Source organism: Chenopodium quinoa, unplaced genomic scaffold (genome assembly GCF_001683475.1).
Source record: "Chenopodium quinoa cultivar QQ74 unplaced genomic scaffold, ASM168347v1, whole genome shotgun sequence".
Classification (NCBI taxonomy): domain Eukaryota; kingdom Viridiplantae; phylum Streptophyta; class Magnoliopsida; order Caryophyllales; family Amaranthaceae; genus Chenopodium; species Chenopodium quinoa.
In genome coordinates, this window is record NW_018742292.1 from 756,794 (window position 1) to 776,671 (window position 19,878).

General features: G+C 34.0%; 3 protein-coding genes across 4 annotated transcripts; 2 read left to right on the top strand and 1 right to left on the bottom strand.

Annotated features, from left to right (window-relative positions):
* Positions 1-927: 927 nt before the first annotated feature.
* On the top strand, positions 928-5,887 carry LOC110686046 (ketol-acid reductoisomerase, chloroplastic-like). The gene is made up of 10 exons (XM_021862621.1): positions 928-1,379; positions 1,486-1,578; positions 2,523-2,588; positions 2,704-2,844; positions 3,026-3,253; positions 3,363-3,480; positions 3,564-3,703; positions 3,784-3,951; positions 4,199-4,354; positions 5,244-5,887. Exons 1-10 carry the CDS (start codon positions 1,068-1,070, stop codon positions 5,604-5,606), a joined length of 1,785 nt encoding a protein of 594 aa, XP_021718313.1. The 5' UTR covers positions 928-1,067; the 3' UTR covers positions 5,607-5,887.
* Positions 5,888-7,638: 1,751 nt separating this feature from the next.
* LOC110685892 lies at positions 7,639-9,727 on the top strand. 2 transcript variants are annotated; one of them, XM_021862445.1, is made up of 3 exons: positions 7,639-8,204; positions 8,793-8,834; positions 8,920-9,727. In XM_021862445.1, the coding sequence occupies exons 1-3, from the start codon at positions 8,028-8,030 to the stop codon at positions 9,463-9,465; spliced, it is 765 nt and encodes a 254-aa protein (XP_021718137.1). In that variant the 5' UTR covers positions 7,639-8,027; the 3' UTR covers positions 9,466-9,727. The 2 variants fall into 2 exon arrangements, with proteins under 2 accessions (XP_021718137.1, XP_021718144.1); XM_021862452.1 differs by having other exon boundaries at positions 8,793-8,819.
* Positions 9,728-12,286: 2,559 nt separating this feature from the next.
* LOC110686056 (ubiquitin-conjugating enzyme E2 36-like) lies at positions 12,287-17,067 on the bottom strand. The gene is made up of 8 exons (XM_021862633.1): positions 16,916-17,067; positions 16,755-16,782; positions 16,496-16,582; positions 15,143-15,201; positions 13,935-13,976; positions 13,785-13,858; positions 13,125-13,222; positions 12,287-12,556 (listed from the first exon to the last, which is right to left on the bottom strand). The coding sequence occupies exons 1-8, from the start codon at positions 16,949-16,951 to the stop codon at positions 12,519-12,521; spliced, it is 462 nt and encodes a 153-aa protein (XP_021718325.1). The 5' UTR covers positions 16,952-17,067; the 3' UTR covers positions 12,287-12,518.
* Positions 17,068-19,878: the final 2,811 nt, after the last annotated feature.

Genomic DNA, 19,878 nt, shown 5'->3' on the forward strand with positions numbered 1-19,878 from the left:
CTCCCTTCGCTTCTTATCTACATGCCTATTTCTCATTTTTTTTTTTCACGGAAATTAAAGAAATTAGAGATTGCTTAAAATCTATGATTGGGAAGTACAAATGTGCATGTGGGGTTAGAGAGAGATAGAGAGAAAAAAATAGTTGGTAATTATGGAAGAGATAGAGAGAGTAGGGATGACAATATTAAGTGGATATCTGCTAACCCGCTATAAATAAATGGACGAAAACTCGAATTATATGGATGAGAAGCGGGTGACGGATGAAGCGGGTAATGGATCAAATCAGATGTAGATGATACTTTTTTCACCCGCTATTCCGCTAACCATTCATCCACCTGTTTAACATATATTAAATTTTTTATTAAGAATTTTAATAATAAAATATAAAATGTCCAAAAAAATTCCTTGTTTTTTTGTTGCAATTTTTTTTAATTTTTCAAACAATATGTTGTTATTGTTTTTTTTATTAATAAAGTTAAAAAAATTATTCTATAAATAACCAAAAACTTGAGTTTATGTGAGTTTTTTTTTTTCACTTTAATACTCATCTATTAGTCATCCGCTCCACTACTCGTTTCATCCGCGGATGATGGACGAACGGAAATGAATGATGGGTGAAGCGGGGTTGATGGATGGATGTTAATAGAGCGATTAGAACAATGAAAAATAATGTTAAAAGTTCAAAATAAAATAAAATATTATAACTAATAAAAAAGAGGGAACATTGTAAATTTTTTTTCTTAAAATAGAAATACGCGTTAAACCCTTAAAAAAAAAGTAAATATAAGACGGATAGAGTAATAAAAAATTACAAAATTTGTGACACACACAAAATCCTCACAAAGTGGGTACCAACTCAATTAATAAAATTCATAAACAAATAATAATCCAACAAGTATGCGTTTTGGTATTCAACAAAGGGCATATCTTCATCTTCATTTCATCCCTGACTCACTATAAAACTCACTCAATAAACCCTCCGCCACTTTTCCATCATCTCTCTCATCTCTTCTTCACACACATTCTCTTCCTTTGTCTCCTCCACCTACCATCCCATCCATCCTTCCATGGCGGCTACACCAGCAACCACCTTTTCTCTCTCCTCTTCTACATCTTCAACATCATCCTCAGCTAGAGCCTTGAAGCAAACCCCTAAACCCTCGGCTTTCAACCTAGGGTTTATCGGCTCTTCGTCTTCTACCAAAGCCTACAGGTCGCTGAAATCATCAGCTCGTGGTATTTCTAGTGGTACTGGATCTTCTGCGCTTTCTGCGAAAACGGTTTCCGCGCCTTCGATTAACTCGCCGCCTGCCACCACCTTTGACTTTGAGAGCTCTGTTTTTAAGAAGGAGAAGGTCACTCTTTCCGGTCATGACGAGGTTTCTCATTTTTCTCTCTCTCTTTTTTTTTTTTTTTTTTTTTTTTTTTTTGTGAAATGGTGAAATGATCGACTTTTTTTGTTGTTGTGAAATGGTAAATTTGCAGTACATTGTGAGGGGAGGAAGGAATTTGTTTCCGTTGTTGCCGGAAGCATTTAAGGGTGTGAAGAAGATTGGTGTTATCGGATGGGGTTCTCAGGTATTGTATTTTGTTTGTGAAATTTTGATTTAGTGAATTGTACGGATTGATGTTCATTTTTAGGGTTTTTGATTGTTGTTTATTTGATGGTTATTTTTGTAATAGGATAAATTGATTGATTAAATCAGTGATTTTTCTAGCTGGGAAATTCATAAAGTAAAATTGATATGTAGTTCATATTTGTGTATATCAATGGCATGTTTGTGAATTAGTGTGAATCTTTTGTTCAATTTTTATGTGTAAAAGTACATCATTTGGTTTCATAAGTGTATATCATACGGTTTCAAACTTTCAATGCATCTACTCTTAAATGTTCAATTTTCGCTTGATGAATTTAAATGAATTTCCCAATATGCCCTTAAATATTCAGCGAAATTACCAAAAATACTTCATTTTATTCTTTGTATAGTATTACCGGATGCCCCTTTTAAGCGAATGGGGGTTTGATGAATTAATGGTTTTTTTTTTTTTTTTTTTTTTTTTTTTTTTCTTTCTCTTATAAAGAACCACTTTTAAGCTGACAAATGAATAACCTTGACTCTTAATGCATCAATATGCTGCTATAGAGTGACAAATAAGGGTATTATAGATCACTTTTTCGCTATTAGTTTCCGGAATGGTAATGTTGGAAGGTCAGTTTTAGTCATATTTAATTTTAATTGTAGCAGTAATTCTTAATAAGAAATGCTATAAAAGCTACTTAAAATTAACAAGTGTTATATATGAGATTAATTTGATCGAGTTCTTTCTTATTTCTTCATGACGAGTGGAGAGGAACACTAATAGAAGGAGAGATAAATGACAAGTAAATAGGATATCATTAGTGTTACTAATGAACAGTCTTCCTCTCCTGTTTAGTGTTAATACAAGTCAACGATATTGTTAACAATGTGTAGAAATTTTCCTTTCGGAGTCCATATTAATCATGCTTGGTTTTTTTGTAGGGCCCTGCTCAAGCTCAGAACTTGAGGGATTCTCTGACAGAGGCAAAGTCTGATATTGTTGTCAAGGTTAATTGAATACTAAATTTCTGTCATCCCTTCATCAAGCTTCTGTCACTACGTGACAAACATGTGTAATTTCAAGTTATATCTTTTCACGGCTTTTTTTGCCTCTGTGATGCAGATTGGTCTCCGCAAAGGATCTAGCTCTTTTGCTGAGGCACGTGCTGCTGGGTTCAGTGAAGAGAATGACACTTTAGGTGAGATGTGGGAGACCATTTCCGAAAGTGATCTTGTGATGCTGCTGATTTCTGACTCTGCTCAGGTTTATATCACTCTGCAATCTTGCTCCTCTAGCGTGGAAGCTTTATTTTTCACATTTCTCAATTGCATATTTAAATTAGTTCTGTTAGTTATGAACTTGTAGTGAAATCGTATCCCTGGTTTCAGCTGAATGTTTTATGATGGTTAAATTAACTTCACCCTTTCCTGTGTCTACATTTCAGGCTGACAATTACGAAAAGATTTTCTCCCACATGAAACCAAACAGCATTCTTGGGTTGTCTCATGGATTTCTTTTGGGGCATCTGCAGTCTTTGGGAAAGGACTTTCCCAAGAATTTCAGTGTGATTGCTGTATGCCCAAAGGGAATGGGGCCTTCTGTAAGGAGGTTGTATGTCCAGGGTAAAGAGGTCAATGGTGCTGGAATCAACTCTAGCTTTGCCGTTCACCAGGTTTGGCTCTTTTCATTGATTCTTGCTAATGCATTGCTGGCGGTGTGCCTTTTCTTACGCTTGAATCTGCACTCGATATAATTAGACTTTACCATTTTTTTGCTTGTAGGATGTAGATGGTAGGGCTACAGATGTAGCACTTGGCTGGTCAGTTGCTCTTGGATCCCCTTTCACATTTGCCACTACTCTTGAGCAGGAGTACAAGAGTGACATCTTTGGGGAGCGAGGTAGATATAACCTTCTTTATCTCTTGTGTTACTTCCTTATGGATTTTTGAGGCAATGAATCACTTTGTTTCTTTCCTTTGTAGGTATCTTGCTTGGTGCTGTTCATGGAATTGTTGAGTGCTTGTTCAGAAGGTACACAGAAAATGGAATGAGTGAAGATCTAGCATACAAGAACACTGTTGAGTGCATTACCGGGGTCATATCAAAGACCATCTCAACTAAGGTTGGATTTTTTAGCAATTAATTTTTAATTTTGCTAGAAGTTGTTTGTGGATGGCTGCTGATATGAATTGATTCTGTCAGGGAATGCTGGCCTTGTACAATTCTTTGTCAGAAGAAGGCAAAAAGGATTTCCAAACAGCTTACAGCACCTCGTACTACCCGTCCATGGACATTTTGTATGAGTGCTATGAAGATGTTGCTAGTGGTAGTGAGATCCGAAGTGTTGTTTTGGCTGGACGACGATTCTATGTATGTCATTCTTATCATTAAAAAAAAAAATTGTCATCACCTCTGTTTGGAGTGTCCCTTAAGATTGAGATATTTTACTTTAAAATTCAAACGAAACCAATCCATGTTTGGTATAAGGAATCAGTGTTGAATCATGTATTCATGTTATAGTAAAAGTGTTTTTTTTCAAGGTGTCAAGGTTTTGCTGGAGCTGTTATATTTTAGTCCATTTGAAGTTTATCTTAACCCTCTGTATTTTTCATTCCAGGAAAAGGAAGGCCTCCCAGCTTTTCCCATGGGTAATATTGATCAAACCAGAATGTGGAAGGTTGGTCAGAAGGTCAGAGAAACCAGACCTGCAGGTGACTTGGGCCCATTATATCCTTTTACTGCCGGTGTCTATGTTGCTCTTATGATGGCCCAGGTAAGACTATTTGCTACTTTGCTCATGGTTCATAAGTTTATATGACTGCTTCCAAAGTCTAAAAAGAGCTCAAGATAATGAGATACTACTAACTATAATTTCTGCTTACTAAAATCACATGATGTTCTTTGTAATCCCCTAAACATGCATGAGAAGAGACACTTTGGGTTGTAAGCCTGCCTTGCCTCCTCAAGGGTGGATGTTTTTCTACCTATGCAACCTGTCTTGTTACCCTTGTTTAATTGTAGCTTTTGCTTCTCTTTTATGTAGATCTTGTATCATTTGATGGTTTAAATTAATTAAATATCACTTCTTGCATGCAACAGTTAAGTTTTCTTCATTTGGATGTCCTAAATTATAAATTTGTGATAGATTTAATTCCCTAGCTGTTGTTGATGCCTTGCTAATTTCCTTAGATGGCAATCATGGCATATGTGCGTGTGATTTTTAAGATTTGCTTTCATATTACTGGGAAAAATTAAATGATGTTGTTTCTTGTGCAATTAAATGAATGTCTAGTTAGTTATGGGCTTTTGTTTTTGGGTTTTGGGGGGGGGTGTGGGTGGTGAAGAGCTAACGTTACTTTTCGGGTTCAATTGAACTTACTTGGGTAGCAGCAAAGTGTTTTTTATGTACTAATATGTGAAGTAAAGTGATATGAACTGATTGAACCTACTTATATAAATAGCTTAGTGAGGGTTTGTGTATGAAATCAGTCATCAGCTGACCTAGTATAGGCATACTCTTCACACCTTTGTCCTAGATATATTATTTCAATTGCGTGCAATAAGTTTAATCTCATATGGAGTGTTTTATAATACTTTGTGCTGTTTTTTTAGTATATATGTTGGAGACTGCATTCTCTAACACCTTGATATAATGTTACCAGATTGAGATCTTGAGGAAGAAGGGTCACTCTTACTCTGAGATCATCAATGAGAGTGTGATTGAAGCAGTAGATTCCTTGAACCCCTTCATGCATGCCCGGGGTGTCTCATTCATGGTTGACAACTGCTCAACCACAGCAAGACTTGGATCAAGAAAATGGGCCCCTCGTTTTGATTACATTTTAAACCAACAAGCCTTTGTAGCTGTTGACAAAGGTGCTCCAATCAACCAAGATTTGATCAGCAACTTCTTGTCGGATCCTGTTCATGAAGCTATTGGAGTTTGCGCAGAGCTCAGACCATCTGTTGATATCTCTGTGACTGCTGATGCTGATTTTGTGCGCCCTGAGTTGCGCCAGGCATAAGTATTATTAGGTATTGAGTTGTAATGTCCGAGCTTATTGTACTTTAATCTTTTCTGTCCCGTGAAACAAGACCCTCTATATTCTCCAAGTTTTGGCTAGAGTTTTATGTTTAATTTGGGACTTTAGGGAGTGCCTGTCTAACTTGTGTTGTAACGTTGTAGTATGTTGCTGCAATAATGTTGTAGTATGTGGCTGCAATGCTCCCGGGGCTATCTTATCATTTATGCTTGGTTCGTGTGATACTGTTGGAAATAAAGATCTTTCCGTACATCGTTCTACAATTGCATGCTGGTCATAAACTTCATTGTCTTGGTCCTAGAAGATAAATGCTTGCTTTATTAAAGCAAAAAGTTACCTGTTGAGAGTATTATTGTTTCTACATGCCTTCCTGCCCCTACTTTTAATCATAGTCACAACCTATGTAAGCTTGCCAGTCACTCGCATGGCTACACCGGTCTCTGCCTGTTCCTCGAACTCAACTCAACAGACCATCGAACCCCCTCCCCCAGTCCCCAGTCGACGTCATCTTTGTTGCTGGTATACTGTACAAAATTCTTCTTGTGATGGTTCTCTTTTCCACCAATATTGTTAATAAATGCTAACAAAAACTTAATCTGTAAACTCGAAAAAAGGAGTGCTTAGCAATTAGCACTAAAGATACTACGAACTAAATCTTGATATTCAGTAATGGTTTCAGGAGTAGAATTTTCTCGTTCAGCAATGACATGGAGCAACCCTCTCAACAATCTTAGAATAAGCTTTTTGTTACTTGTGCAGTTGTGCTAATAAGAATTTATTTCATTACTAATCTAATCTTGCCCTGGGCATCTACAATAGAACAAACCTCTTAAAGGTTTATGTAGGGGACCCACTATCAATACAACTTATTAAATTCATCAAAATCAAAAGTAAAGAAAAATAATATTTAAAAAAAATAATAATAATTTTAATAAAAAAAAAAAAAGAGAAAAGGTTAAAATTTTTGTTAACTTAGCAAGTTCAAACCGGTTTGTTTAGAAAACAAACTTCAACCCACAACAAACCTCTAAATTATTCCCACAAACCTCTTATTGCTATTGCCCTAAGGAATCAAGAAGACAATTTTTTTTTTGATGAGAGGGTGAAACTTCTTAAATAGACATGGTTACACTAATTTATTATGGACCACTAATATTAGATCACTATTTTTAAATGTTGTTATTTAAACTTAAAGGTTTTTATAGTGCGCACCAAAAAAAAAAAAAAAAAAAAAAAAAAAAAAAAAACTATAGGCATTAATAAAAAAAAAAACACTATGTTAAAACAAAGGTTGTTATGTTAAACGAAAGTTATTGTGTGATAATAAAAGTCATAAGAGATTAATGTATATTATAATGAAAATTTTAATATACCGGTTAATATGAAAATTAAAGGTCATTATTTTAGAATTAAAGTTATTATGCTCAAATTAACATCAAGTGTACATGTGAACCTCAAATCCGGCTCGCAAAGTTTTAAATAAGGTACGGTTAAATTTAGGGTCATTATATTCAACATAATGTCAGTTGTCGTGTATAGATTTCAGGTCCAGACAAGTTTTCCCATGGTTAATAAAAAAGACTTACCTTAATTCTATGTTCAATCCGAAATACTTGTAATAAAGTACTAATATAAATTTAAAATGGAAGAAAACGTTAACTATTTAATATTGTCCTATTACATTTTTTTTAATATCAATTTATTAGATATTACAGAGTACTCTTTGATCTTTAATATGTTAGACCATACTCCGTATTATTTTCACATGAGGTTTATTAAGCTTCTTAAAACTTACTTTTGTTGATTCAATATCATACTTCTTCGATCTTTTTTTTGTTTGCACCAATTTTCAAAGTCGTCCCTTAGAAATTGTTCCATATTACAATATTAATTTATATGGGGATAACTATTTTGCTATCACAAAAGCACTTTAGGTCCCACCACTTTCTTTCTCGTCAATTTCGTACTCTTAAAATTAATAAATTGAATTATTTCTACGGGGCAAACAATTAGGGATAAAGGGTATACTTATTACAGTATTTAACTTAGTCATTTTCACAATATACTCTATTATTTTTGTTTTCTAGTGAAGAGAGTACAACCTTAATTTTTTTTTTTGAGGAAAGAGAGTACAACCTTAATTATCTTGACATTATTAATAAAAATAAATAGTTAATAAAGTGGTTAATAATTATTCAAGTATCGTCTAAATTCTTTTCATTTTCCACCTCTCAAAAAATAGCACAAAAATTAACCATTTTCAAAAATTTTAAGAGTAAGAATACCCCGCTAAAATGTGATCTTTACTAAATTCAAATCAACTCTTTTTATAAATACCCAACTTAAAATGCTTTCATCTCAAAACTCATAACCAACTCACAGCAGCAGTTAGAGAGAGAAAGAATGGCGATGGTGAGTCCAGTTGCAGAGCAGCTCCATAACCACAATCATCATACGCACATGACAGAGCAAATGATCAATTTCAAGCTCAAGGAAAGGAAGCAGCTCTCTCTCGAAAACTACCTTTCCTTCCTCCAATCTGCCGATTCTGCCAACTTCACCGCCAATCAACTCAATATGGTAATTTCTATAACTTTTTCTTCAAATTTCGTTTGATTTCTAGGTTTTCATGTTGAATTTTTGCTAATTTGTTTGAATTCTTAATTAAAACATATTTTCTCTCTGTTTGTAAGTGTTTTTTGAGGTTTACAACAATTTGAATCGAATGTGTTTGGTTTTATTGCTAGTTAACCTGGAAATATGTGTGAGTTAAACCTAATTTACAAAGGAATTTCTCAGAAATTTCTTTTAAGTTGAAAGTTCCGATGAGAATTTCGATTTTATTTATTTTTTGTGAATGAATTCGCTCTGTTAATTAGTGGTTGAACTATAATTTCTCTCAATTTTTCATGTCAGTTGTAAATTTGATTTTAGTTTGTGTATCTAAATGAATTTTTTCCTCTAATTACTAGTTGAACTGAATGTCACTGTGAATTTTGATTTCAAATTTGTTTTCGTTAAATTTCGACGAGAAATTTCAATGTTATCTCATATTTTTGTGAAATCATCTCTCCATTGATTTACTGGTTCATATGAGAGGATGAAATTTTCAAATAAAATTCATGTGAAATAGTTGAGACTTTGATTGTTTTTCTCCTCAATTTGCAGATAATTTCAATCCATGGATTCAAGAAGGTCAGTCAACGGAAGGTTCTGGACTCTTCATCTTCATCTTCTCTCTTTCGATTTTCTCTTCATCTCTTACACTCTCATTTGACTGACAAAATGATTGCAGAAAGCTGAAGAAGCACTGAAGCAACTCGAGCCAATCGATGCAGCACGATCAACTCTGACTGAAGACATTTCATCATCAATCAAAGCAAACATGGACTTCAACGAAGCAATCAAGGATCTCAAAGCTCTCAATTGGCAAGAGTGCTCAATCACTTCCTTCAAATCAATCAAACCAGAAAATGACAAACTTGTCCTCGTCTCTCCTTCAACTGCAACAACCACCAAATCAGGATCTCTGAAGGCGAAAAAGAAGCCTAAGTTAGCATCGTCGATGATTAGCTCAGGCAGTGTTCCGAATGACAGTGGTGGTTCTGGTACTAGTCAAAGTTTGGTTCCTGTATTTCCTTCTGCAACAGCTACCAAAATGCGGAAAACTGTAAAGAGGCAGAAGTTAGCATCATTGACAGAGAGCTCCTGCAGTGGTCCTAGCATTGACAGTGGCAGTGCTTCTGGTGGTTGTTCGTCGTCTTCACTTTCAGCAGGAGGAGGGAAGAGAGGTGGTGGGAAGAAAATGCTCCATGCAATAGTCTGCCTAGGGGCTAATTAGCAGTACTGAAAGATAGTTCATACTGAGCCTCACCAGGATTAATTTGGCTGTTTTAAATTTTTAATACTCCTAATCACGTTTTCGTGAAGTTTTTAGTGCTGTTAACTACAATTTGTTTCTCAGTGGTGGAGTATGTGCATTTGATTTTGTTTAGTTCCACTGGAAATACTTTATCAGATACTGTAATTTTTGGATTTGTCTATGCTACTTGAAGAGATTTTTCTATTCCTAATTTTGTCAATTAAATTCATATGAAACATTGAAACACGAAACTTGTATTTAATGCAATATGTATGATTGATACGATCATGCATATAGATTAGTACTTATTTGTAAGCTAAATTGCCCCATAGGAGGATTGTTAAGTATCCCAGCCATTATACGATCTTACATTAGCAATTTAGCATATAGATTAAAAACAGAACGGCGAAGCACATGATAGCAAAGTAGTAGTCTCTTGTAACATTTATGGTGTGGAGCAAATTCAATGAGACGTCACGTCAAACAATGAAATATGAACTAGTTAAAATAGGATGGAATGGATACCTAATATGGAGTACTTGAGTACAATAGTTAATCACGGATTCTAAGCAAGAGAGACAAATTTTCTCAAAATCAAACTTCTAATTTTGCTAAGATATAAAATAAAAGAAAATTAACTAATTCTCATCCATAAGATTAATAGGGATCTTGCTGTCTAATCTCAAAAAATTGGTCACACACTACACACTTTTTTAAGAGGTAAAGGAGAAAGTTCTTATAAAAATTGGCCTCTCACAGTAACATTAATTACCATTTTGCATCAATAATGACACTACATGTTGTCAAAAAAAAATAAATAAATAAATATTGAACCTCTAGATAAAATGTTACAGTATCCCTCAACCATAGCAAATTTTCAAAGAAAATGTTAATTCATCCCAAATACATTTAAGTTGCGATGCAAAATCATTTTTACACAATTAGCCTTAATATCATTGCAAATTGTCAATCCTAGATTAACTTCTTGGTTAAGGAAAATGATTGACAAAACTACACCTTACTGAAACTACTAGCAAGCTTTTGCATGGGTAAAAATACAAATTTAACATACGAGCTCACACTAAGGGGCTGTTTGGTATGAGTTTTTAATATGGGTGGAAACGGAATCAACTTACCGTTTCCCTTACCATGTGTTTGGTTGACAAGTAAAGAAACAAAATCCATTACCTTGTGGTAACCGTTTCCACCCTTTTGTTTCCAGGGTAAATCTTGGGGAAACGATTAACGTTACTTGCCTCTATCACAAAAGACAAATTATTTTCTTTTCTCTCTCCTCTCGATCTTCATTTTTCATGAGAATTTCCAAATTTTTTTGACAATTCAGTTGAGAATTCTCCTAAGAAAACTGCTATTCTTCATATTTTGCTCCATTTTTTTACAATCTTCTACCTCAAATTTGTAAGTATTTTTGAATTTGTAAGTTTATTAGTATGATTGTTTGTTGACATTTATTCGCCACTAACAATTTAATTATACATTAATCTAAGATTGATGATGTTAAAGGAGTGTAAGTTATCTTGTCAATCTATATTGTGTTGCACACAAAGTGTTGGATGAATTGTTTAGCTCAGAAAACTATGTGTCATAATTGCTGCGATTATGATGAGTACTTTATCTAGTGATACTTTTAATTATGCACACAAGCTGTTTGATGAAATGTTTAGCTAAGTTGAGTTTATCATCTTCTTGTTTTATTGCCCTTATTTGATTACTTGTATATTCCCAGATGTTGCAACCATCAAGTTTTCCAAATTCACTATATTTTTATAGCAACATTATTCTCATCTTCCCATTTCAATAATTACACGACACTACTTTTATAATCTCGGGACTGGCTAGTGCATGGTCTAAAACGGAAGAAAGGGAGCAAAGAATGGATGAAAAAGTGAATAAGGTTTTGGATGAGGTGATGACATTAGATGAAATTTCTCCATCCAAAACTTTAGAGGTTGCTAGAATTCTTATGGCGAAAGAACATAACCTCCGCATCTTCTATCAAGCGCCAACTAATATAAAGAAACAATATGCAATTGATCTCTTTAAAAAGAAGTAGAAAGTTTTGTCAAAAGTTGTTATTAGAGTCAATGTTTCAATGGTTTTTAAATGCTTTTTTTTTTTTTTTAGAATACTATAATTTCAATGCAATTGTGATCAATAATTTATATGACTTTGCCTATATCTAGCATTTTTTTTTTAATAGATCTAGCATATGATATATTATGGTAATTGGTTTTTTTAAATATATATATATATATATATATATATATATATATATTTGGTAATTAGTGTTGCTCTACATTGCATAATGTGTAGTAAAAATTAGCCAAGACAACAAAAAATAAAAGGATAACTATTTGTTTCCAAGTTATCTATGCCAAACAAAAGGAAACGGATTGGTTATAATTGTTTACGTTTCCTTAGTAATACCAAACAACTAGTAAGGGTAACACTATACATTACCCTTTCCCCTCCTAATTTGTTTCCATTCCCTTACATTTATTAATTTGCTACCAAACACCTCCTACAAACTGGAACGAGAATGTAAAACAAGAATTAGAAATCGAGCAGATAGGTTCACGAAGTCTTAGCAATACGAAAATTTGATAAATGACTCTTGGAGCAATATCTAACCTAGATATTTTTTCTAGACCAGATTAATTCCACGAAATGCGCCAATATAGACATAATCATGGCCATGGTGAGTAACCGAGTATGGCCCCATGGGATTTTTTGCAGCCATAAAAACCCTCCACCCCCTCTCAAATACCACATCAAAACATGCCCAAGTATGTAAATAAAAGGAAAAAAGCATTACAGGTTTCGACAACAACTCAAGACTAAATTAGTTTCATGATGAGATTCATCTACAACCAGCAATTGGAGGCCTTCAGATTTTCACACTAATCATCAAAACATGTTTCAATTTCCATTTCCATGAAATAACCAGTAGTAATTGTAATTTGGTTTTAAGTTACAATGGGGAAATGCATTTGTGTGATAAGCGCCTGCTGTCAAGCTCCTGTTGCATATAAACGCGTCCATTCCTTTGCTGCAACATGATAGTGCGCAGCACAAGTATTAGACAACCAGTGAATCTTGCACAGCTATATTATTATCAATAAGTTTGCTGCAATACCAGTGTATATATTAAAGTACTACTCAAAAGTATCAGTACAGTTATAGTACTCCCACTATCTCAATTAATTGTCACATAGGTACAAATTACGGATTACTCCCACAACCCCACTATCTCAATTAATTGTCACCAGTGTATATGACATGATTTTTAGAAATATAATCAGCTATCATCATTTTTTATTCACTGTCATTTCTCATTTCTATACCCTTTACATCACTTAAAGAGATTCAATTATAACTCATTACTTGATAGGAAATGTGGTAGCTTTTACAAAGGTACTAAGAAATTTGTATATTGATTCCGGATGGAGAAAGTACGTTGTATTTTGCTAATCGGTGTTCATGATTAATCCTTTACCAGTACTAATATCACATTTCAATTACAAATTGAAAAAAATAAAATAAAAATGCAAGGGCGAAAATACTTGCTTGGGATATCTACAGTCTTAGTAGTATTTAGAGGGGCAGTAGTTGCAAACCTGTTTCCACAGCTTCAACTTCATTACTTTTCCAGTGCTTTGCAACATTCTCTGAAAGGGGATCATCTGGGTTGGGAGCACTCAAAAGAGCCTGGATACTGATTAGAGAGAAATATAGCCGTCATTGATCCCGAAACTTTTTCAGATAGTTAACTGATATTATAAGAGTAACAGGCAACCTTTTGCAAGTGATAACTAAATCAAGCACACTACAATCCAATAATGTATCTAGAGGAATTTCAAAGACAATCACCAACGATTAAAGACCAGTATATCTTTTCTTGTTAGAATATAATAAGGAAACCTGATTGAAAAGCACAAGGTAGAACTTCAGGAATGCTATCAGTGTTTTAGAACACAAGTCCAAGATAGTTCCAATTACATTTTAATAAATTTATTAAAATCACCCCCCCCCCCAAAGTCTACTCCAAATAAACTAAAAGCCCCAAACAAAACATTTCAAAAAAGGAAAGCGGATAGTTGCTAACAGTCTAACACACTATACTAGACAGACATTCTTACATGTTCATTTCTTCTCTCAAGCTAAACCTCTTCTCTCATTCTACAAACTGTTTAAGTAACTAAAACTAGTATAAGCAGAATACACTTTTTTCATACTGAATACATAAATTTTCATGAATCGAAGGATCAACAATTTACCTTAATAATACTGTTCGGATCTGCAGGGCTGGGCTCCATTTATCTTTCAGGATGTCTAAGCATATCCTTCCAAGCTGCACAAAGAAAATTTCATATTAGCTTGCAAGAAATCAAATTGTAGCATATCCTGGGTCAAGAGTAGGTTCACACCTTATCAATGTTTGGATGATAAATCTTAGTCAAGAAGCGGACCTGTTCCAAAAACAAAAAGATAAGTATAAAAATGAACAAAAACTCGATTTGTAGAGCAGTAAACTTCATTTCTCAAACTGCAATATTTGCCGGAGAAAATTAGCCAACAGAAATGTCAATTTGTTAAAGCTTATACCACATTCAAGCCAACAGTCATTAGACAAAACAAGAAACACAAAAGTTAAAATAAATTAAACACAAGCTTGTTGTCTTTATTAATCCTTGGAAAAGGACAAGAAGATATGACAGATCAACAATAATGTTTCAAAGTCAGCTAGGATGAGCATATAAGAAACTTTCTCCCTGGAAATATCTTTCTGGTGGACCTAGGACCTTGGCAGCAACTAATAATAGAAAAAGCCGCAATTGAAACATAAGTTCTCTATGCAGATAGAGCAATTGGTCATACATCAGAGAACAATTTTTTATAGTGGAGATCTAAATATCTGCCCAACTAGTTGCAACATATAATCAACTCAAGACTGTCAATCCAAACAATAAGATCATAGGTTCTGGTTCTATCACGAAAGCAAAAACAAACAAGTCATAGCCCTAGTTGAGTTGAAAAGCGGTCTTTCTAAATTCCTCCACATTAATTCATCAAAATAGTTAAAATTTCAGAATTCAATCACTGACAAATCATGCTACAAGAATTGATTCTTCATGTAAATTTTTAAAATTGAGTTCCATGGTTTTAAAGAGATAACTACAATCTTTTGCTCATAATCAATTAAAGTGAGACCAAAATAAAATTATTAATTACTTAGCTGCCTTTTACACATCATCTTTGACTATGTGATAGCATTTTTATCAACTTAATATTTGGACAAAAGATGCAAATGAAAGATCATAACTTAAAAGCATTGGCCAGATGAGAAGTGCAAAGAGATGGCAAAAATCTATTAGTAAAGACATAACTAGATTGATCAATGATCAGAAAGACAGTCATTAAATCATGGAATTATGTCAGCATAAGAGGTCTTAGAAGTATCAGTCCTAAGAAGCATATAATCAAGTTCTCCATAATCAACCTTCTTCCTTTATTTCTCTTCCTTCTACCCTCCTTGTGGGGGTTGGTAATGGTGTGATATACAATAAAAAGCTGCCACTATAAATGTACGCCAAAGCCATACTGGACACTGAAAGAATCATGGAATGCATAATACCTTTGGAGGTGCCATTGGGTACTCTTCTGGTAGAAACAACTCCAACTTGAAGACGCCCCCTATACATGAGCAAAATTCTAAATTTAATAAAAGAATCCAGAAAAACAAATGGAGAACTGGTGTTGAAGGATTGCAAAATATGCCAAATAATGTCAAAAGGATGTATGCTGATAATGATAAATTGAACTCTTCACCTATATGCTCATGATTGGCATGATGATATCATTGATATGTCAAAAGCAGATCCACAACAGCATTATGGATCTATACATCATGCTGTGTTTACTTTTCCCAGGAAAGCATTATGATAGATATCCAAGGATAAAGCTGGAGGAAATGGGAGGATTAGTGGGTTCCAGCTGGGATACCAAAGACACGTAGTACTAAAAAAAAATCTGGTGAAAAGGAAAGGAGAGGGATAGGCTTTAGCGAAGACTTTGAGTCCTGTCCTTTTTAACTTTTAAGTATTAAAGAGTCTACTAAGCGATTTGCAATATCTTCAACTGCATTATCACATCCTAATAATATTCCAAGCCTGTTTATGTTGCAAGGTCCAAACTTTTGGTTCAATGTCAAGTATGATTATGTATTACTCCTTCCAGAAATGGTAAGAGTCATCAACTATATTATCAATGTCAACGCTAAACAATTTCCTATAATAAATTAGAATTTATATCTATATATTTTTTCCTAACATGACTCGTTTAAATAAATGGTGGAAGAGGATTCAAAGGATACCATAGTGCGTTCTTGAGTACAAGGGGCGATGTGACAAAAATTTCAAAAATGATGTGAAATTTAGTTTAAATATAAACTAATAGTACAAAGTTTTGAAGGTTAAGGAAGAAGAAAAAGCTAATATGATCTACTCTTAAAGGGCACTCATTGATGAATCTTTGTTAATAATTCTTGCTTAATTTAAGTAGATTACTTAGAATGAATTTTCACTCACCAACAAACATTTACAAAGCTCTCTCTAAAAACATAGCGAAACAACACAAAACTTTAAACCACTAGAGACCTATAATACCTATCTTTTCTATGGAAGTTTAACATTAACTTCCACAGCTTTTCTGTTACTTACTTATATAGAAGATCCACATATATGTAAGCAAAACTTCAAGCACAACAAGATTCTTTCCAACCCGATGTCCATTCGATCCACAATAATACGCGAGTATACCAATCTCATTGAATTCAAAGATCCATGAATAAGTAAATAAAAAATTAATCATACAAGCACAAACATTACAGGCTATACAAACAAGAATAAGCAACAAACAACATGCAATTTTAATAACTTAACCAAAAAAAAAAAAAAAAAAAGAAATTAAAATGGATTAAAAATTAAACCTTCATAAGGAGATTGAGATGGACCCAAAACCATAACATTAAAGTACCGCATATTCTCTTCAGAGGGAGAAGCGCTAATTCCAGGAGCTACATTGAAAGTTCCAAAGGATTATAAATTATACACAAACTGCAGAACAATTACAATTTCAAAAAATAGAATCTCAAGCATCAAAATCATTACTAAAAATAGTAAAATTGAACTAATTTTCAGACAACAAAAACCCATTAAAATTTGGGGGAAATAGAAGGAAAAAACTACCTGGTTCACTAAGAAGCCGCTGAGTTTCCTGTTCAATTTACCAAACAAATCAAAGAAAAAGAAGCCGCCATTAATAAAAAGCAAGAAAACTGTAAAAACGATGCAACAAATATTGAAATGAAGATCGAAGATTTAGAGGAGGAGATTCATGGAGGGGTTACCTTAATGATTCTTCGAGGAAGATTACTGTTCGCCATTAATGGAGATGAAAGAGGGGAAAAGGGGTGGTAGATCAGGAGAGAGAAAGAGGCAGAATTGAAGATTGGAAATTTGGAATCGATATTGGAAAATGGTAATGGAGGAGGGCTTTATGAAGCTATAGGGCGTGTTCGGCGCCAGCTTTTGAGTAGTTTTTAGGTAACTTTTAGTGGTTTGACCAAGTCAAATCACTACTCAACAAAAAATGTAAGTGTTTTGGCAAAGTAATGGTTCAAGTAGCTTTTAGTGATGGAGGTAGCTTTTATTAAAAGGTAGGATTATTAGCTTTTGAAGTTAGAGGTAGCTTTTGAAGTAGCTTTTGGAAATTTAATGTATAGTTTAAAAAATAAAATATTAATTCTTAAATGTAACATCTAGTCAACCACTACTTTACCGAACAATCATGGTGTAAATTATCTTTTTTCACAGCTAACAGCTTGTTGACAGCTAACAGCTATCTCCACAACTCACAGCTATCTCCACAGCTACAACTACCTTCACAGCTATATTTTGCCGAACATGCCCATAAAGTGGTAGTGGTAGTGGTATAAAGTTGTATTTCCGTGACAAGTCGTGCAACTAGCCAACTAGGCCGGGTGGGTGTGGGTTTGTGTTCGCCTAGCCGAATTGAAAACAGCGCAAATTTTTAGCTGGTGTCGAACTCATTCTTTTTATAGGATATGTATTCTTACAAAATTAAATATTCATTTTTATACTATCAAATTTTCATTATTATAATATTAAAGTTCACAATTTAATATAACAAAAATGAACATTTTCTTGATATAGGATATTTATTCGTACAAAATTAAATGTTTATTTTCATACGATCAGGTGTTCATTCTTATAAATATATGTTCACCAATTTTTTGTCAACTTCTTCCTCCAAATCCACCACCATTTTCTCTCTCCAAAGTCCAAACCTTCAAATTCATCCTAAAATGGCGGCAGCACTATAAGCCACATCCTCCGCCATATCACGAGCAATCACCTCCAAAAGTCCTCCATTGATGGGCGGAGCTCGGTGGTGGTGGTCGTCGTCAACGTGATGGGGTCGTCGTCAACCCTATTCTTGGTGTCACCGCAGCTTTCTTGGACAATCCTTCTCTTAACAAAGTCAATGTTTATTTTATACGAATAAACATTATACTACAGGAAAATGAACATTTATTTTATAAGAATGAGCATCATATTGCATGAAAATGAACATTTATTTTATAAGAATGATTATCGTACTGCATGAAAATGAACATTTAGTTATTGAGAAATACAAAATTATTGTAAAATATGTTTGGTTAGAAAATGTTCATATTTGTTATAATAAATGTTCATTTCTGAATGAGGGACCCAAATATGTACCTGGTTTCGAGACCAACTTTCAACAACTGCGAAAAAATAGACTAGATCTGGGTTAGACATGTCTGTTGAGGTAAATATTATTCTTTAACAACAAGATAAATACTCTTTAATAACCCAGATCTAAGCCTGTTTGAGCCTCTAGGTAGAGCAGATTGCAGCAGAGCAAAGCAGATTTTATTATTATTATTATTATTATTATTATTATTATTATTATTATTATTATTATATCTCAAAAACATACAAAGTTATACAACCTATTAAAAATTAGTGGGAAGCCAAGATACAATCTAGGCCCCCACTCCTCTAGCTATAGAAAAGCCTACCCTAGTAAATGTATGAGGTGCAGCACGTGCTCCAATATCTTGTGTCGTGGAGAACCTCTAAACTCTCTTAAGCAATGCCACAGCTTCCTTCTCTAATTCCCCAAGCGAAGAAACGGATAACGGAATGAAACCATATCCAATCACCTGACAACGAGCCTCATACTTAACCCGCTTTCGATGAGCTGCATCAGCCACAACCCGTCCATGAATAAAGTCATATAGCCCTGAGTATGTTAAAGGAGAAGATCCTGTCAAACCTACATAGACATCGCGACCACAATCCCAGGAATAAAGTAACACATCTACAGGTCTATGGGCCTCATCGTTCCCTCTAGACAAGCCAATGTCAACCTCTTTCCTTGCTAAAATCCCAGAACGATAGCAACCCTCGAGTTAGACATGTCTGTTGAGGTAAATATTATTCTTTAACAATAAGATAAATACTCTATTTTGTTTTAGAGTATTAGAGGCTACCCCTCGAGTTATCAATTTCAAAGATTGATAATCTTGCTAACGTAAAACAAATAATAAGGAAGCTTTTCCAAAAGAAGTTAAATAAGTTAGATTGCTCAAAGAAATGAGTAGATAAACATATATAACAAAATATACAAATGCATTCCATTTATTAAAGGATAGAAGATCTATAATTGTACAAATTGAAGGAAAGGTTTCCTCCATGGTCATACAAAACGATCTTCAATACATGATATGTGATAAACTACACTATCACTTGGCTATTAAGCCAAGGGAAACTACGAAAGCTTAAAAGAAATGAAATGCTTGTTGTTGATTGATTTGCTGATGTCCTAAATCTGTCGTTGTACTTCTATTTATAGGCAAAACGAAGCGGTTATGACTAACTCTCATAACCGTTGTACGGTTATGCTTCTTGTTCAAGGTATTTGATATCCTTATTCTAAGCTTTGAGAAGACCTTCCTTAATAGTTAGGAGCTATACCGCAGCAGCACAAACATCAATAAACTTCATAGCATAGCCAGTAACCCAGATTCCTTTCTTACACCTTATAACACCCCCTATACCAGCAGTATCAACACTCATCCATGATCCATCAATGTTGAGTTTATGGTAACCCTTTTGCGGTGGATCCCACATTCTAGAAGGTTGATTTGAGGAAGAAGAAGGTCTGTTTAAATGGCCCTGTATTAAATCCATAGAGTAATGATTATCAACAAGAATTTTATTAAAAGTATATTGGATAAAAAGCATTTTTTGATAAAAAACA